This window comes from Orcinus orca, chromosome 8 (genome assembly GCF_937001465.1).
Source record: "Orcinus orca chromosome 8, mOrcOrc1.1, whole genome shotgun sequence".
In the NCBI taxonomy this organism is placed as follows: Eukaryota; Metazoa; Chordata; class Mammalia; order Artiodactyla; family Delphinidae; genus Orcinus; species Orcinus orca.
This window is the reverse complement of record NC_064566.1, coordinates 108,628,089-108,645,112: the sequence shown is the minus strand read 5'-3', so window position 1 is coordinate 108,645,112 and position 17,024 is coordinate 108,628,089. Positions and strand designations below refer to the sequence as shown.

The window sequence follows — 17,024 nt, the reverse complement described above, 5'->3', positions numbered from 1 at the left end:
CGAGCCTGTGGCCTGGCTGTGCTGCGGGCATCTCAGGCAGAATTGGTCATCTCTCCCTCCTACGTGTCTCTCTCATCGTGGTTCCCGGGGGCTCTGTTGTGGAGAAGGGCACCTTTATCTGCCAAGTTACCCTAAAGGGAGCCTGAGTCTGGCAGGCTAGGCACAGAGCGCTGCTTGGCCGGTGCGTGTGAGGATTGGGATTCGAACAACAGCTGTGGTGCTCACCAGGCCCAGGTTCTGGTACCGAGCCTGCATCGCCACCTGAGCCCTGAAGCCTTCTGAGCCCAAAGGAGTGGACTTTGGTCACATCCAGTGTGTCCCTAGGTCCTGTCCATTCATCCCACAAATCTGTCTGTCTCACGTTCCCACTAGCTCCGCATTTATTTAACCTGTACCATTTCCATCTCGTTTCTTTTTGTTCTGGGCTGTGCACCGCCTTGCTGCCAGGATAATCTTTCTTAAGTGCAGATTTGATCTTTTTATTCTCCTGCTTAAAATAGACTGAGGCAGAGAGGGGGAGCAGGGCACTTTTGGGGACATGGATCGTGGGTGATTATCTAGATGCAGTGTTGGTTACTCAGCATATACTTGTGCCAAAACTCGTTCATCTGTTCACATAACACGGGCAAATGTTGTGGTATGTAAGTTACACCTCATCAATGATATCTTTAATAAGTGGGTTGGTGGCTTCCTGTCACCTTCTGGATAAAATCCCAATTCTTCTTCAAGGCACACAGAACTCCTGTGTGCACAACACGCCCTTCCCTCCACGCCTACTCCCATCCCTCCAGTCCGCTGACTCTTGGCCTCTGTGGAGATGTGCTCTCCTGCCCTGTGCCTTTGTGTGCTGCCGTTTCTGCCCAAGGTGCCCTGTCCCACCCCGTCCTCCCCTGCTGCCACCCAATCCCTACACGTCCCCAGGGTTTTCCCTGATACACATCCCGCCCTGCTCCTTCCCTCTTAGGCATCCCTCTTCCAAAGTCCCTTAACACCTGCCACTCGTCACCTGGCCACACTGTAACGCACAGCCTGGCCTAGAAGTAACTTGAAGGCAAGAGTTCTTGGCTTCATTTCTGTAGCCCTGGAGGTTAGCCTTGTGTCTGGTAGAGAGAAGGTGTTGGATGATATTTGTGGAGTGAATGCATTTAAGCCATTTTTTTTTTTTTTTTTTTTTCCGGTACGCGGGCCTCTGACTGTTGTGGTCTCTCCCGTTGCGGAGCACAGGCTCCGGACGCGCAGGCTCAGTGGCCATGGCTCACGGGCCCAGCCGCTCCGCGGCATGTGGGATCTTCCCGGACTGGGGCACGAACCTGTATCCCCTGCATCGGCAGGCGGACTCTCAACCACTGCGCCACCAGAGAAGCCCCTAAGCCATTTTTTAAGGCTGTCCCTATACTTAGCCTCTGCTCAGACTCATCTTTATTAAATTATTTATTCCTTTAGTCTTTGCCCTCCTGTTTCAAGAACTCTGATAAGACTTTTTAGAAATGAGTGGATTACAAGTAAGGAACATATACTAGTGACTTTAAATGAGGAAAAGAATAATTTTCAGATTCAGAATGACAGTCTTGCATATGTGGGCTACTGTAATGAGTTATTTTTAATTCTAAGAGATTTAGTGCAGACCTTTGTAGTTAGTGATTGTTCTTGGTGAAGACTGCGAAGGCACTGTGTAAAATACCCAGCACGTTCTAAATGTGTGCAGAGTTACAGAGGGGGACACGCAAACTGTCTCCAGGCCCGGCCCCTCCCCGCATTGCCCTCCCACCTGCAGGCACGCGATGTCCCCAGTCCCAGGGAGGATGTTGAAAGGAGGGGCCCGGCGAGGAGCCAGGGGTCCGTGGTGGGTTGTGGGGAGGTTTGGAGCTTGTGTCAAGTTCTTCATTCAGTTGTCCCTTGAGCATTGTAGGGGCTGGGGCACCGACACCCCGCTCTTCCCACGTAGTTGAAAATCTCTATAACTTACAGACTGGGGTTGTTTAAGGGTAAACTGTAATTCTAGTTTCTTTTTCTTGTTTAGAAATAAGAATAGTACTTGTCTGCATCCTGCTTTACAAAGCCCTCTGAGCGTTTAGAGGTAATGGTTTTACAGTCTCCCCGGCTGAGGTGGCGTTCCTCTCCAATCCCCAGAATCATATCAAAAATAAAAAGTAAACTTAGGTCGTGTATGAGATCGGCCACGCAGGCAGAACTAGGCTGAGGGAAAGTCTTTGTCTTTCAGAAATTTGTGCATCTCAAACAGTCTTCGTTTGTGTTACCACAGGTTCAGAAGAGGAATTTCATAGAAAATATTATTCCAATTATCACCTCCCTGAAGTCTGTACTAGAGAAGAATAAGATCCCAGCTCTGCGGGAACTCATGCAGTATCTCAGGGTAAAGTCGGCCTTGGGATTTGTGGTTGGTGCCACGCCCCTGTTGGTTACTCAGGGTGTCTTGCAGTCCTTACCGTGGGTGCATCCGCGCTCGGAGCTGTGCCCCAGGCCGGCCTCTGACTGGGGGGAAGACAGATTGACTCCGCAGGTTCCTCAGAAGCTGGTCCTGCCTTTTGCGGGCAGTTGAGTCTTGTGTCCTTGCTGACAATTACATTCAGTTTTGAAGCTTCTCAGCTGCAGCTACAAGCAGAGCCCTCGTCTTAGTTCACTCTCTGGGTTCCCAGTCGGGAGATGCTGCCCAGAGCAGTGGCTTCGGGGCGTCCTGATCCTGGTCTACGCAGTGGGGCACGCATACATGCAGAGCGGACATAAATGAGGCCTCAGGCCTCTCTGCAGAATCTTTCAATTAGAAAGAAATGCAGCATTTTTTTCCTTTTTGTTTACACTAGGCTATTTTCTTCCTCAAAAAATGCTAAGCATTTTTTTCCTAAAAGGGCGCTGAAAAAATTAGATTTAATAATGATTTTTCAAATATCTCTTTATCCTACAGAAGTGAAGGTGGGAAAGACAGGCCGACTGTGGAGAAAATGAGGACTTCAGGTCACTCATGGTTTTTTTCCCCTGCTAAACCTCAGAGGAATAAAAAGAGCTTAGGTCCTAGGTAGACTCCTTAAACACGTGAGGAAAGGAAGTCCCCGTTTCTGAGCACACACCGAGCACGGCCACACGGCTTTAACCGAGGAGGGTGGCACGGCTTCGTGTGGACCCCATCGGAGCAGCTCCCGCAGTCCTCTCCTCCACCTGGGAGCCCTGGGGCGGCTGGAGGACTGGGCGGGTCTCATCCCCTAATGTGGGGCCACAGTAGATCTTTTCTCCCTCCAACATGTTAGGGAAAATGGTTTCTTCCTTAAGGCAGAGAGGCTGGGTCCTGGCATCCGTCCTTAAGACCTGAGAGCATCCTCGCCCTGATGTACTCATAGCCTCTGTCAGGATGTACAGATATCTGGCTCCGAGCCGCAGCTACCTCCCCTGAGAAAGCCAGTGTGGACAGCCCCCCGTGACTGGCTCCAGCCAGGACACTGTGTGTTGCCCGCTCCCCAACCTCTGGCTGGGATTCCTGAGGGGCTGCCTCGTGGCACCACAAGACCCTTTGAACTGGTGGTGACCCAGAGCCGAGCCAGGCTGCCCAGATACACCTCCACCCCCATCCAGCTGTCAGGGCAGTTCTGTGCCCTGTGACGGGCTGCTTTAGGCTAAGAATGTGGGATGCCGGGTTACCTGGCAGATATGTGGGAAGCGTCCAGGGGCTCAGGCCCCTGCTTGTGTGGTCAGTACAGTGCAGCCGGCACTTCCTGGGGAGATACCGTCAGGTTCACTGGTCGGTCGATGTAGTGGGAACCGCCTGGTCTCGGCATGTTCCTGTTATTGATGATGTCATGTGGGAGAGCTCATTCACTTATTCAAGAGAATGCTCATGGATGCCTTGGGTCTGTTTTAGGAGGTGATGCAGGATTACCGAGATGAAATCAAGGATTTCTTCGCGGTTGACAAGCAGCTGGCCTCAGAGCTCGAGTACGACATGAAACGGTACCAGGAGCAGCTGGCCCAGGAACAGGAGCTGGCAAGGCAGGCCGATGCAGACAGGGCGGCCGCGAGCACCCAGGGGGCGCAGGCCGGGCAGGTGAGTGGGCGGCCCCTCTCCATCTGCTCCCTGCCACCCGCCTCCCCAGCGTGTCCCAGCATGCACTTGTGAGCGCGGTCGTCTGAGCGAGGCCCTGGGGTGGCTGGAGGCCTGAGGGTGTCTCAGTGTTCCCGTGTCCCGTGGACAGCATCGCCAAGGGCCTTCTCTCCGTCGCCCCCGCCCATCTGGAAAGTCCTGAGTCCCGGTGTGGGGAGCGTGCAAGTTCCTGGAGAGCGAGGACCCTGCTGAGGGTCCTTGCTCTTTGATGGCAGAGAACCTGGTCTCCCCCACAGCCCCCTTGGGGTGAGCTTCTCTCCCAGAATCCCTGAAAGCCCTGTGAGTGCCGTGCCAGGCAGCTGCAGGGGGCGGGGGTCTGAGACGGAACTGCTCAGAGGGTGTAAACGTTTCTTGACGTTAAGTGTTGGAAGATACATAGTCTTAATTTCTCTTCTGCGACAGGTTGTTCCAAGTTTGGAAATGCCAGCTCCTGCCGGCCGAGAAAATGGCACCGTGGGCACCGCCGCCAGCCAGGCGTCCACATCCAGGCCCCATGCTGCCCACGCACCTCTGTCCCTGGACACTGGGCCACTGAAGAGGCTGGTGCCCAAAGCCAGGTGTGCAGGGCCGAGTCACCACGTCCCCAGAGGCACCTCCCAGGTCACCCTGAGCATTGTTCGCATGTTGGCGCAGATTGGGTCTGAGGGAGGATGAGGGCGCGTCTCGCCTCTGTGCTTCACTGGTGTCTTTGCGACAACAGGCCCATGTCGCCGAGCACCATCGCCATCCTGAATTCCGTCAAGAAGGCCGTGGAGTCGAGCGGCCGGAACGTGGGGCTGCCACCCTTCACCATGTGTCCCGAGGGCCCAGGCGAGCCCACTGAGCGCGGTGAGTCCACCGGGTGGCTCCAGGGCTCTCGGAGACCCGGGCCCCCTTCTCCTTCCCCATCAGAGCATTTCTGTTTGTTGTCTTTAAACAAGGGACTTTGGGGACTTGGGGTCACAGGGAGTAAAACAATCCTGTTTATGATGGAAGATCTGGAGAATGGGGTGATGTGGAGACCCAGCCATAGCGGTGAGGTGTGTGTGTGGTTTTGTGTATGCAGTTGTGGTGGAGGCTGCGTGGCTTTGTAACTGTTGTGCACACAATCCCACGACCACAGCAACACGGGGAGGGCTTCCCGTCACCCTTCTGCAGTGCCTTGGCAGCCATGACGTGTTGCTCACCTGCCCATTCCTGGAAATGTAGGTTTTCTCAACGTTTTGAAACAAATCACATCACAAAGAACATCCTGGAACATACAGTCTTGTATGTGTGTGATCTTTAGGATTAACCCCCCTGAACGTCTTAACCTTTTGATGGTCAAACTGTCGTCTCCAGTTCCCCTCAGTGACATCCCTGCCGTGGCCCATGAGAGCCCAGGTCCTACAGAGAAACACTGGTTTCATAATTTTCCACTTTCTCTGCTGAGCTTTTTTTTTTTTTTTTTTTTTTTGCGGTACGCGGGCCTCTCACTGCTGTGGCCTCTCCCGTTGCGGAGCACAGGCTCCGGACGCGCAGGCTCAGCGGCCATGGCTCACGTGCCCAGCCGCTCCGCGGCATGTGGGATCTTCCCGGACTGGGGCACGAACCCGTGTCCCCTACATTGGCAGGCGGACTCTCAACCACTGCGCCACCAGGGAAGCCCTCTGCTGAGCTTTATAGACCCAAAATTTTCATTTTCATTTCCACTTGTTTGAATCCCAGTGAGAAAAGGGCATTGTTTCTCGTGTTTGTCATTTATTTGTATCTTTCTGAATTACCTCTTTAAAAGAATACTTTATTTGGGACAATAAGTGTGTTGTGTAGTTTGCAAGTGTTTTTTCTCATTGGAATGTTTTGTCTCTGGGGCTGTTTGGGTTTTCGGGGAGGTAACGCTCTCCCATTTCATCCCAGTGTCCTCGCAGGGCTTGGAGCAGGAGTCCAGCGGAGCTCTTGACCTCATAACTAAACGGGCGATCAGCACCCCTGACCGTAAGTGGTTCGCTGGGACGAACCGTTCTCCTGACTCTGCGGCAGGTACCGCGTGTGCGGGGGTCGCAGCAGAGCTGCTTCAGCCACGTCGCGGGGCATCAGGTCAGACTGGGCACAGCTGACCGCCGACCTCTTCCAGGTGCTTTTACACCTGGTGACTCCTCAGGTGGCCAACACCTCAGGTGGCCAACACCTCAGGCCACCCGCTTCAGGGGCCAGGCCTCAGCGCTCGCGGCACCGCGCGTCACTGCGGGCTGCCTGAGTGGGCTGAGGCCTCCCCTGCCAGCCGTGAGGAGAGCCTGTGTCCTCTCTCTCCCACTGGGAGGTTTTTCTAATGTCCCGTGCTTTCCTTCTATTTGAAAATAGAGGTGAGTTAGAAGTGTGTTTATTCCTATCACTCGTTTTATATATAGCCTATTATCTCAAAACCCATAAAAACCATTGAGAAAATTACTGCAGTATGAAGAAACTCTGCCTGTCCAGAGTCTGTAGTATGTTTGCAAGGCCCCGCCTGGCGTGGCCCATGGGCCTCTGCCCATCTCCCGCCACCTGCCCCTGGCTCTGCACCCCAGTGTGGGCAGTCCTCCCAAGGGTGCAGGAGCCCCGCTCTCCTGGCGTCCGCATCCTGGGGCCCCTCCCCCAGCCATCACCCCTTCACTTCCAGAAGAAGCCCCGTTTGACCCTCAGAGTGGATGAGGTGCCCCTGGCACCACACTTGCAAGTCCTTCACCGTCCGTCTGGCTTTGGTTTGTAACTGTTTGCTCTCCACCACGTCTGGGGGTGCTGTCCGGGCCTGGACGGCGAGGGCTGCGAGCCGGCGGGACGAGAGGTCAGGTGGTGGCCGAGCTGGGCAAGGACTTGGGTGCTTCTCTCCGGCCCCACTGCTTTCTCGGCACTGGTCCTAGGCATTATTACAGGAGGAGCGGAACACGCCGTTCCCCGTGGTGTCGAGGCCTCAGGGCATTGGGCCATCGTGCAGTCGTGCTCCATCAGTGGGCACTTACTGGGCACCTGCTGTGTTCTTGCGCCTTGCCTGGTGGTTCTGTCACCTGTGAGCTCTTAGAATACTTAACGGGTTAGAGATGATTTTCATCCGTCGTCCTGTGAAGGGAGATTAATGGATGAACAGAACTCCTACCCCACCCCTCCCCAGATGATGCCTGAATCGTGACAGCTTTTGTCATGAAGAGCAGGGGTAATTGGGGTCTAATGTTATATATGTAAAAAGTCACCCTTTTTCAAGCAGAAGAGTGCGGTGTATGCTCTGTGCTCCTGTCCTGGCAGTTTGGTGCCAGATGCTGTGGGAGGGAGTGCATTTCCCGTCCTCTGCTTGTCCCCCAGTCCCTGCTCTGTCCTGGCCGCACGTGCCCCTCACAGGAGGCCCGGCTGCTGCCACTCGGATTTGCACTGGAAGTGAGACTACTTCTCGAGTCTCTTGAATGTAAAATTCCTGGGGCTCTCTCCTCACACTGAACCAGAAAGAAATGCTGGAAGGTTGCCTCCTAGCTCTCCCTCCTCTGAGAATTACCAGATAACTTAAGAAGCCCACGTTCTGCCTTCTCTGGTTTATGTACCGGTTCTGTCACCACTTCTCAGGTGGGGTGACCATGGGGAAGTGGTCTCGGCTGCACTTGGTGTGGACATGGCATTTCTGCTGAGTGGAAATGAGGGATTTTCAGAGCCAGATTTTAACTGAAAATGGGGGGAGGCGGCGGGTAGCAAGTCCCTCTTAGGCTGTAAGTCAGTGGCGAAGGTGCTGCTGCCTGGACGTGCCAGGATATGCGGGGAGGGGGCTCAGAGCACCCAGGGGCCCAGGGTCTGGACAGCAGCGGTGGAAACATACCCTGCTGCTGCCTGTTAAGGGGGCGCGAGAGGCTCCTGGGCCCACGGCACCAGGGATGCACTGACGCTAGCCAGCCACGGCGCAGGGGATGCCCAGAGCCTGGCCGTCCTGGCGCGTGCGGTGACAGTGTGCCTACCGGGTATGGGGTGGGGGCGTCTCAGGGGCAGTGGGGGCCGGGCCCCCTGAGCACGGAGCCACCAGGGTGCACACGCGGATCTGGGCAGATTTGCCTCTGGGGATGGGGGGGACCCAGGTAGTAAACGACAGTCGTGGTTCAGTGTTTTCAGCACTTACCTTGTACCGAGTACTGTGTTAAGGACTTAACACAAGTGATCTCATTCAAACCTGGCAGTTCTTCTCAGGGAGGTGCTTGTGTTTCCCCTTTAGAGATTAAGAAACTCGAGGTTCCCAGAGTAGCTCACACAACCGGTGGGACGCAGAGCCCAAGTCTGACCAAGGTGGGAGGGGAGGTGGCAGGCGAGGGGACATCCGGGGTAGCAGCAGGGCTGCAGTGACCAGAGGGAGGGAGCAGGGCAGCATCTTCAGGGGACTCTGGAGCAGTGACAGGAAGAGCAGGGGGCTCTGCAGGGGGATCTGAGGTGTGGGTGGGGCCTCAGGCACGACAAGTGGCTGTTGAGAAGCCAAGGCTGTACGCGCCGGTGCTCGGAGGGCGGTCAGGCCAGCGGTCTGGTCCTGCAGGGTGGCCCGATGATGGAGGCCGGGCTTGGGCACCGCGTGGGCCTGGGTGGACCCATAGCAAGACCCGCATCTGACCTTGCTCAGTTTCTCTCCCTGAAGGCCTTCGCTAACCCTCCACTGACTCTCCCCTCCACCCAGGGACCATCCAGAATGTCACGTTTGGAGCGGGACTCAGCTACATCAGCTCACCCCGGACACCCTTTCCTGTCAGAGGCCACTCCCCCCCGGCCAGGTCCACGAGCCGTGCCGGCACTCCAGGAAGTCTGGGGGTGTCAGAGGCCCCGGGCCACGGGGACAACGTTCTTTGTCTGTCGCTGCCCGACATGCCGTAAGTTTCCTGGCCCCCGCCCAGAGGTGTTCCCGTTGGGAGGCGGGGGGCTGTCCCACCCCAGGTGACACGCCTATTCCCCCCAGGCCCCCGCAGCCCCCGCAGTGGAACGTGACATCTCCCGCCAGAGGAAAGGACAGCGCAGCCCCCAGGAGGTCACGCCGCAAGGCCCCCCTGAAAACAGCCAACTGACCACTGTGCCCCTGGCCCCAGACGCTTCCACTGTGAGCAAAGGGCTCGCCTGTGAGTCCAGCGCCGCCCAGCTTTTCACCTGTGTGGTTGGTCAACCTTTTCAGTTTCTCCTTATGAAATAAATGCCTGGTTAAAAAGTGTAAAATACTAGAGAAATGCCTTAAGCATTTAATACTGTAACTTTACTCCAGATGGAAGGAGGCTGCCAGAGGGCGGCTTCCCACTCTGCTTCTCCAGGGACCCTTGCTGGACTGGAGGTCCTGCTCTTGCAGAAAGGCCTCCTTCCCTGGCTTCTCCCCACCGTGGTTTGTGACCCTCTTTTCCCGACTTCTGCCAACCTGTGTCATGTGCTAATTGTGTGCAATAAACCGAGAGATTTGTGAATTTAAAAAAACTTTGAAGATATCCAGTCCCTTCTCATAAGCGCTGTTCTGGTCCTTAAAGAACACAGTCCTGAGCTTTCTCTTCTATAGTCAAGCTTCTGGTAGCTGGTTTCAGTTCCTTATACTAAGTACATAGTTTCCCGTATCTGATGTCAAAATCTTGATTGTAATATTTTTTCTATTCTTATTTATAAATTGCAGACTTTTAAAGCTTTTTCAAATGAATAAAAGTATGAGTACAGCCTTCGAGTATTTTTAGCGCAGGGCTTTAATTGGTACTTAATTGACATAAAGTGTTTAAGAACCCAAATCTTCCCCGTTAGGGAAAAAGGACTCAATCTGTCTTTAACGTCCAGGTCCTCTGCCCCTGCCTCTGTCTTTTTCCTCACAGCAGACATCTTAGCATAGACTACAAGTCTCTGCTTAAGAAAACCCTCTGTGTTCCTTACCCGGAGCAACAGCAGCGCTGATGACATGCGCGTAGTCCGCTAAGGGCTGTTCCCGCAGGAGAGTGGCCTTAGGTTCCTCTGTTGGCGCCATCAGGTAACCTTAAAACCCTTGTATGTGCGTGTTTTGTCCAAGAATGACCAGAAAGAAATTTGGTTGGTTCACGTCTTAATCCCAGTTCTACAGAAGTAAAAGCACAGGGTTGCTGTTTGCGTGTCCTGCACGTGACGGGGTGGTTGGATGAGAGGGTGGATGTCGTCATGACCCCCCGGGTCCCGTGTGTGTTGACACGCATGCACGGAGTCAGTCACAGGGCTGCCCCTAAGCGAATACCCTCACCTCCGTCCAGCACTTCAAACCTAGGGCCATGCCTGACACGACACAGGAAGGAGAGAAATGAAGAGACCGAGCTGCTTTTTTTTTTAGAAGCTTTTATAAATGAGGTTTAAGAAATACCAACTCACAGGTGTGTTAGTAGCACAGGTCTGTGGCACTGTGTACAGCTGCAGCCACACCAAGGCCCCAGCAGCCCATGTGGCCTCGCGTCTCCAGCAACGTTTACATCTTAAAATCACTCGATGCTCCTTTTCTGTCTGCGTTTTTACAGTGACGGGCAGCAACCTCCCAGACCCCCCACTCACTCTTCTCTCCTCCGTCAGAGCCAGAGCCAGGTCACATGGCACCGGGGCGGAGGTTTTAGGGTACAAGAAGACTACCCCATCACTATGACAACCGAGGAGGAGGCTGGAGCTGCCCCCACAGGTGGAAGGGCCCTACCCTTCTCCACCCAGAGGAGCTGAGGATGAGGGGACAGTCTTAGGTCTGTCTGCGCTCTCAAGACACAGATGGAAGAAGTCAGGCACCCTAGCATGACGAGGTGCTGCCCTCTGCTGCTGCCAATACTCCATGACAGAGCGTTCACACGACTCAGAAAAGAAAGGGCAACGCAAGTCTCGAGTATTCAAGTAAGACACTGGAAGTTTCATCCCAAGATGACTATGTTCTTCTACATAAAAACCATCCTGTAACACAGAGTCGGAGGCATCCTTCTGAGAAGCTCCTTGGTCCCAAGGGCTTCACGCTGAGTTAACACAGCAGCGTGTCTGAGGCTAAGAACAAAGGGTGCTTTTCCTGACGCCCCCACAAAGCAGGCAGCATGTGGGGCACGATCAGGAAGTTGCCTTTGACTCAGGCACACACTTTGCCCATCGTCAGTCAGACCGTCGCCGGCCGCCCTTCCTGCTGTTCTTCAGAGGCTGGCCTCGCGACCCTGCACAACAGCTTCCTGTGCGGCGAGACAGAACCTGCGCTGTCTTTATGGCAGAGAGGGACAGTGGGGTTCATTGTCTTTAACAGATTTGATTTCAAAACTGCCTTTGGCCCTGGACTGTCGTATGAACTACACAAGTAAGTAAAATGAATTTAAAAGCCAGACAGCAGGGCTGCTGTTTCCTGAGCCATCTTCAGCCAAAAACCTCTGTCCCAGGGAAGCCAGGCTGGGGTGCCACACCGAGGACCCCGCCCTTGCCGCCGTCCTGGGTTGACCCACATGGTACGTGAACGGCACCCTTAGGTAGGGCTGATCCACGCACGGCCAGCGTCGGGGCATCGGACAAGGGTGGGCGGGCTGGCCTGGAGTCAGGAGCCAATGCTACTCCGAGCAGGTATGCGGCCCCCCCCCGGGCACCAACCAGCACGGTCTGCACATCGCGTCTGTGGGTCTGGGGCAGAGGTGGTCTGAGGAGCCCAAGGAAGAGGCAGCTTGAAGCCAACCCGAGAGCCCTTCATGTCTCTTCTGGAGAGACGCAAACAGACCAAGACAGTACTCAACTGGAATTTTCTTAAAGGTTTCCTAAGCACAAGGAACACTGAGTGGTGTGTCCAATTGAACAGGAGTAGCTTGGGCTCCTGCCTTAAGTTGAACTTTTAAAAAAAGAGGTTATTTAACATTGTATGACAACTTATTTACAGTTTAAATAGAAATTTTCAATAATCAAAATACATCTTTAGCAAAAATTTAGAATGTAAAATTTTATAAAATACCCATAGAAAAGCAGAACACAGTATCAGTACCATTTCAGATTTAGCATAAGATGAAGGTCTTCCTTCAACACTGGGACCCGCCATGGATGAGCAGGGTTCCTACAGGTAAGAAGATTCCCTCCTTCTAACAAGCAATTTACCTTCCTGATTTGGACTTTTGTTATAAAATGCTGACCCAAAAAGATTCCCCAAGATGGACACTAGGACAGTGACAGCAAAGCCTCAGGATGAAGTGGCCTGACCACTTGGCCACCGTGAAGCCAGATCACTGCAGCTGAGGCTCATGCCTTGCCCCCCTCTGCCAGCCCTTGGATACCGATGCCGATGCCACCTGCCACGGAGCAGATCACCGTGCCTCCCGGGCCCTTGGCGCCCGCCCTGAGGCCACCCAGACCCCGATGGGGTCGGCCTCGAGAACCCGGTCACTTTTTGGCCTTGTGACTGTGCCCATCTTGAGGAAAACTCTTTTATTCGTGTGGCTTGTTAAAAAGTAAGAAAGGAGTAGCGGTCAACTTTGGCCAAAACAAAAAGCTTTCGTGCGCGTGTCCAGCCCCGTCTGGCTCCCCTCGCAGGGCTGCTCCCAGCAGGGTCCCCCGTGGAGGTATCCACGTGTGCGTGCGGCCGTGCTGCCGTCTAGATCACGAACGAGGACTTGTGTCTGAAGTCGCCCTGCAAGGCCAACACCGGCTTAAGAGGGCAGCCCGCGGCCACGCAGGGCCCAGCGTGCGGTGGGAAGGGAGCCTGACACCGCTTCCCCACAGCGTGCTCTGAGGAGAGGCCGCGAGGCCTGTGGACTGAGTGCCCCGCGAGCGCACAGCCAGGGGAAGGGCTGAGGGCTCGCGCTTCGGACGTGACTCAGAAATCTCTTCTACGGACCTGCTTGGTTCTCAGGGGAATGTCATCTTCCCTGCTCGGGACACTGCAGCCTCTAGGCTGCCTTACCTCATCGTCCGTCCTGATGTAGTTAACTCCATCTGGCTTCCCTGGGTTCTTGTAGCTGAAACAGAGGGGAGCCGAGTGACCACCGGTAGACCACAGAAATGCCCACTGGCGCTTTGTGCAGGTAAGGCAGGCTCACCTTTCCCCGTTCTGCTTATTGTTGATGAAGTAGCCACGTCTGTAGGCACAGCAGATGCCCACTGTGATCAGGGCCAGTACAGTCAGGACAACCAGGACTCCCCCAATAATCCCGCCGATGTTGAGGTCATCTGGAGAAGAGAAGGGGTCAGAAGACGCGGCCTGCCGCCCCTGCCCCTCCCGGCCTGGAACACCTCCGCCCACAAGCCACGACACCCACCCGCTGCGCCAAAACCGTGTGGCACTGCCTGCGGGGCATAACAATTATCTGGGGACATTATTACTGGACGACATGGTTAGACTACAAAGACAGCTAGGAGCCAGAGTCCTAAGGAAGAAAAAATTCTCCCTTGTCTAGTACAGCATTCTTGAATGTGAGTGCACTGTTATTTAAAAATAAGTCTTTGAAATTTTGATTTCATAACGTCAGTTCCCAAGCTCTATCCATAGAGAGTCCAGAGGTCTGGGGCAAAGCCCAGGAATCTTCCTCCTGCCGAGAGCAGCTTCCCAAATCTGACAGCAGCCAGAAGAGTCGCCTGGAGGCTGACTCCACAGGTGAGGGGGGCCCTGAAGTCTAACCCCGTCCTGCCCTCAACCCCGCTTAGAGCCAACACCCCCAGAGAAAGAAGCACCCGAACAGGGCAGAATTACTGGGGCTAAACCCTGGGTTTCAGCTTACCGCTACTGCAAAACGGTTAAACTTGATACATTTCTGGAGAACTTTGTATCTCGATAATTCTATCAGTTACCAAAGAAATGGAGTTCATGGAACGTCGCTAAGAGTTACAAGATGAGGAGGACCAGCGTGTCAGTCCTCCAGCTGCTCCTTGGTGCGTCCTCGCCTCCTCCCACCGGACCCGGGCAGAGCCCGTGTGCCCGCGCAGGGGGGGTCACAGCTGAGGGGCACCCGCCGGCCTGCAGGGCAAGGCTCAGCAGAGACACTCACACACTTCCATGTCCTGCTCCTCGCAGCGGGCTGAGCCCGCGTCGTTGGAGGCGATGCAGTAGTACTGGCCTGAGTCCTCCTTGTGGATGGCGCTGAACACCTGTTTGGGGACTGGGAGTGAATGGGGACCCGACAACAGGGCTTGGTGCACAGTGAGCCCCCTCCATGCCAGGGGCACCAGAGCCGGCAGCAGCCAGGCTTCACGTGCCCGCGACTCCAACCCACTGCCTCCTCACTCCCCACCACGGGGTCGTCCACGAACATCTGTGTGTCTCTAGAAGGACTTTTTAAAAGTCGTGCCCACGACACCACGACCGTGCTGAACGCAGCCAGCAGTTCTTCAACATCAGACGTGTGGCCAGGGAGCAAGTCCCAGCTGCCTCCCGACTCTGTCCCGAGGACAGCACCGGCCAGGCCACCTACGCCCTCCTCAGTCACTGTCCCCCCCTTGGCTCTGCCCCCTTTCCCTGGCCCCCTTACAACTTTTCTGTCTATAAAGGGAGAGCAGGGTCCCCGATGTGCGGGGCTCAAAGCTGCTGTCTCGTAAAGTTTACTGTCTCTTAATAACTGCTCTTCCCACGACACAGACGTGCGCACCCGCCCCCCTTCTGAGAGACCTTACCAGGGTGCCCGTGTCAGGGTTGAAGAGGAAAGAGGAGTTTCGGAACCGTGGGTTGGCCCTGGAATCTGTGGGCAGTGGCACGTCGTTGCGGTACCAACTGTAATGCGGCCGGGGGTAGCCCTCGCCCTCCTGGCAGGTCAGCGTGGCCGCCTTGCCCACAGGCACAGCCCTTGGCACCCTGCACACTGGGGGCACCGGCTTCACTGCAGGAGAAGCACGGCAGGGGTTACAGTCAGCAACAGGGCCCTGTTCTTACCACAGCCCACAATGAACCTGCTCCAAAAACGAGAGAGCCAGCCGGGCTCCAGACCCTGCGTCGCGGGCAGGCCCGCTCCCCCGCGGCCCGCGCTGCCTGTGGTTGCCCCCGTAGGTGACCCCCCAGCGTTCCCAGTGCCTCCACCCCCTCTAGCAGGTGGACAGAAGAGGCAGAAGCTCCCCTTCTCTCCTCACCTCCAACCCAACGCAGGCAGCCTGAGCTTCCCCTCCCCCACCCTGCCCCGCCAAGCGCCACACCCTCGGGGACGTGACCGTAGAAGCAAAGGAAGGAAGGAAGCTGGTCTTCTCCCCACAGGCAGGCGCGTGAGCCGAGGGCAGGGGCCACCACCCCACGTGCACCCGCACCTTGCACAGTTAACTCGATGACAATCTCATCAATCTCCTTGCGGTCGTGCCGAGCAACCACCTCACAGCGGTAAAGGGCTGAGTCCGTCCGGGTCACGTTCCAGATCTTCAGAGAGGTTTTCCCCAGCAGTTCTGCACGGCCGGCCAGGTCTCCTGTACAGAAGACAGGGCACTGAGGGGCTCTTTACAGACAGCTCTGCTGCTTGAAGGAGGAGGTTCTGGGGCCATCTCTGGTGCCTCGGCAGGAAAACTGCAACTGGCTCGTCTCCGTTCCTGTGAGAATGCCGAGCACCAAGGGAGTGCCTGGGCTGTAAGAGGACTTGGCCATGTGTCTCTGTTGTTAAGGCAAGGGCCTCCTTTCCTTTTCATCATTCCCAGAAAGGGTTCCCCATTAAAAGAGAAAACAAGTCAAACAACATTAAAAGACAAACAGCATTCCACAAATGGTACTGGGACACCTGGGTACCCACATGCAAGAGAATGACGTGGACCCCTACCTCACACCGCACACAACACAAACCTTGCTGCACAAGCTGAAACTGAAACCCTTAGGAAAAAACAGAGACGTGAATAACCATGACCTTGGATTAGACAGTGATCTCTTAGGTCACCAAAAGCACAAGCCCACACACACAAAGTTATATCAGCCTTCACGAGCCTTTCATAATAAATTAAAAACTTTTGTGCTTCAAAGGACAGAAGCAAGTAAGAAGACAATCTGCTGACTGGGAGAAAATCATATATCTGACAAAGGACTAGCATACAGAACGTATGAAAATTCGCAATTCAACAAATAAACAACCTAATTAAAAATGGACAAAGGATTTGAATAGACATTTCTCCAAAAATATAGACAAATAGCCAATAAGCACGTGAAAAGATTCTCAACATCATTAGCTGTCAGGGAAATGCAAGTCAGAACCACAACGAGATACCACTTCACACCCCCTAGGATGACTGGACTCAAAACGATAATCTCAAGCGTTACTGAGGATGCGGGGAAACACACAGCCAAGGGAACGTAAAATCGTCCAGCCACTGTGGAAAAGAGCTTGGCGGTTTCTCAAAAAACCGAACATGTGATACCACATGACCCCACAATTGTGCTCCTGCTAATTATCCCCAAGAAGTGAAAAATTATGTTTGCACCAAAACCTGTACAATGTTTATGAACATTATTGATAATAGCCCAAAATGGAAACAACCCAAATGTACAGCAGTTGATGAAATGTGGCATATCTATAATGGAATATTATTCATCGATATAAAGAAGAACAGGGACTTTCCTGGTGGTCCAGTGGTTAAGAATCCGCCTTCCAGTGCAGGGGACATGGGTTCAGTCTCTGGTCAGGGAACTAAGATCCCACATGCCGTGGAGCAACTAAGCCTGTGCTCTCTAAAGCCCGTGCACCACAACTAAAGATCCCACATGCCGCAATGAATATCCCACGTGCTGCAACTAAGACCCGACAAGGCCAAATAAATATATATATTTTTAGAACAGAGTACGGACACTTGCTACAACATGGATGAACCTTGAAAACGATGCACGAAGTGAAAGAAGCCAGGACCAAATATTGTATGATTCCATTTATAGGAAGCATCCAGGACAGGCAAACCCACAAAGCGGATTAGTGGCTGCCAGGCTGGGGAAGAAGGGACACGGTTTCTTTTGGGGGCGGGGATGTGCTGGAATCTGCCAGTGACGGCCACACGTCTTTGCTGAATGTACTAACCACCAACTACACGCTTCAAAACA

General features: G+C 54.4%; 2 protein-coding genes across 7 annotated transcripts in view; one reads left to right on the top strand and one right to left on the bottom strand.

Moving 5' to 3' along the window:
• The window catches only part of NCAPD3 (non-SMC condensin II complex subunit D3), a 58,025-nt gene extending 48,505 nt beyond the window's left edge, over positions 1 to 9,520 (top strand). For all 5 annotated transcript variants that reach the window (XM_049714304.1, XM_004280514.4, XM_049714305.1 and 2 more), the window contains 7 exons: positions 2,264 to 2,374; positions 3,872 to 4,054; positions 4,514 to 4,668; positions 4,812 to 4,939; positions 5,987 to 6,064; positions 8,745 to 8,934; positions 9,021 to 9,520. In XM_049714304.1, the coding sequence (XP_049570261.1) occupies positions 2,264 to 2,374; positions 3,872 to 4,054; positions 4,514 to 4,668; positions 4,812 to 4,939; positions 5,987 to 6,064; positions 8,745 to 8,934; positions 9,021 to 9,126 (951 nt within the window). In that variant the 3' untranslated portion in view covers positions 9,127 to 9,520. The remainder of the gene's footprint in view (positions 1 to 2,263; positions 2,375 to 3,871; positions 4,055 to 4,513; positions 4,669 to 4,811; positions 4,940 to 5,986; positions 6,065 to 8,744; positions 8,935 to 9,020) is intronic.
• A 2,441-nt stretch (positions 9,521 to 11,961) lies between these two features.
• Positions 11,962 to 17,024, bottom strand: part of JAM3 (junctional adhesion molecule 3) — a 58,589-nt gene continuing 53,526 nt past the window's right edge. For both annotated transcript variants that reach the window (XM_033407035.2, XM_049714321.1), the window contains 6 exons: positions 15,266 to 15,418; positions 14,645 to 14,847; positions 14,023 to 14,122; positions 13,078 to 13,207; positions 12,942 to 12,996; positions 11,962 to 12,668 (listed from right to left, as the gene is read on the bottom strand). In XM_033407035.2, the coding sequence (XP_033262926.1) occupies positions 12,633 to 12,668; positions 12,942 to 12,996; positions 13,078 to 13,207; positions 14,023 to 14,122; positions 14,645 to 14,847; positions 15,266 to 15,418 (677 nt within the window). In that variant the 3' untranslated portion in view covers positions 11,962 to 12,632. The remainder of the gene's footprint in view (positions 12,669 to 12,941; positions 12,997 to 13,077; positions 13,208 to 14,022; positions 14,123 to 14,644; positions 14,848 to 15,265; positions 15,419 to 17,024) is intronic.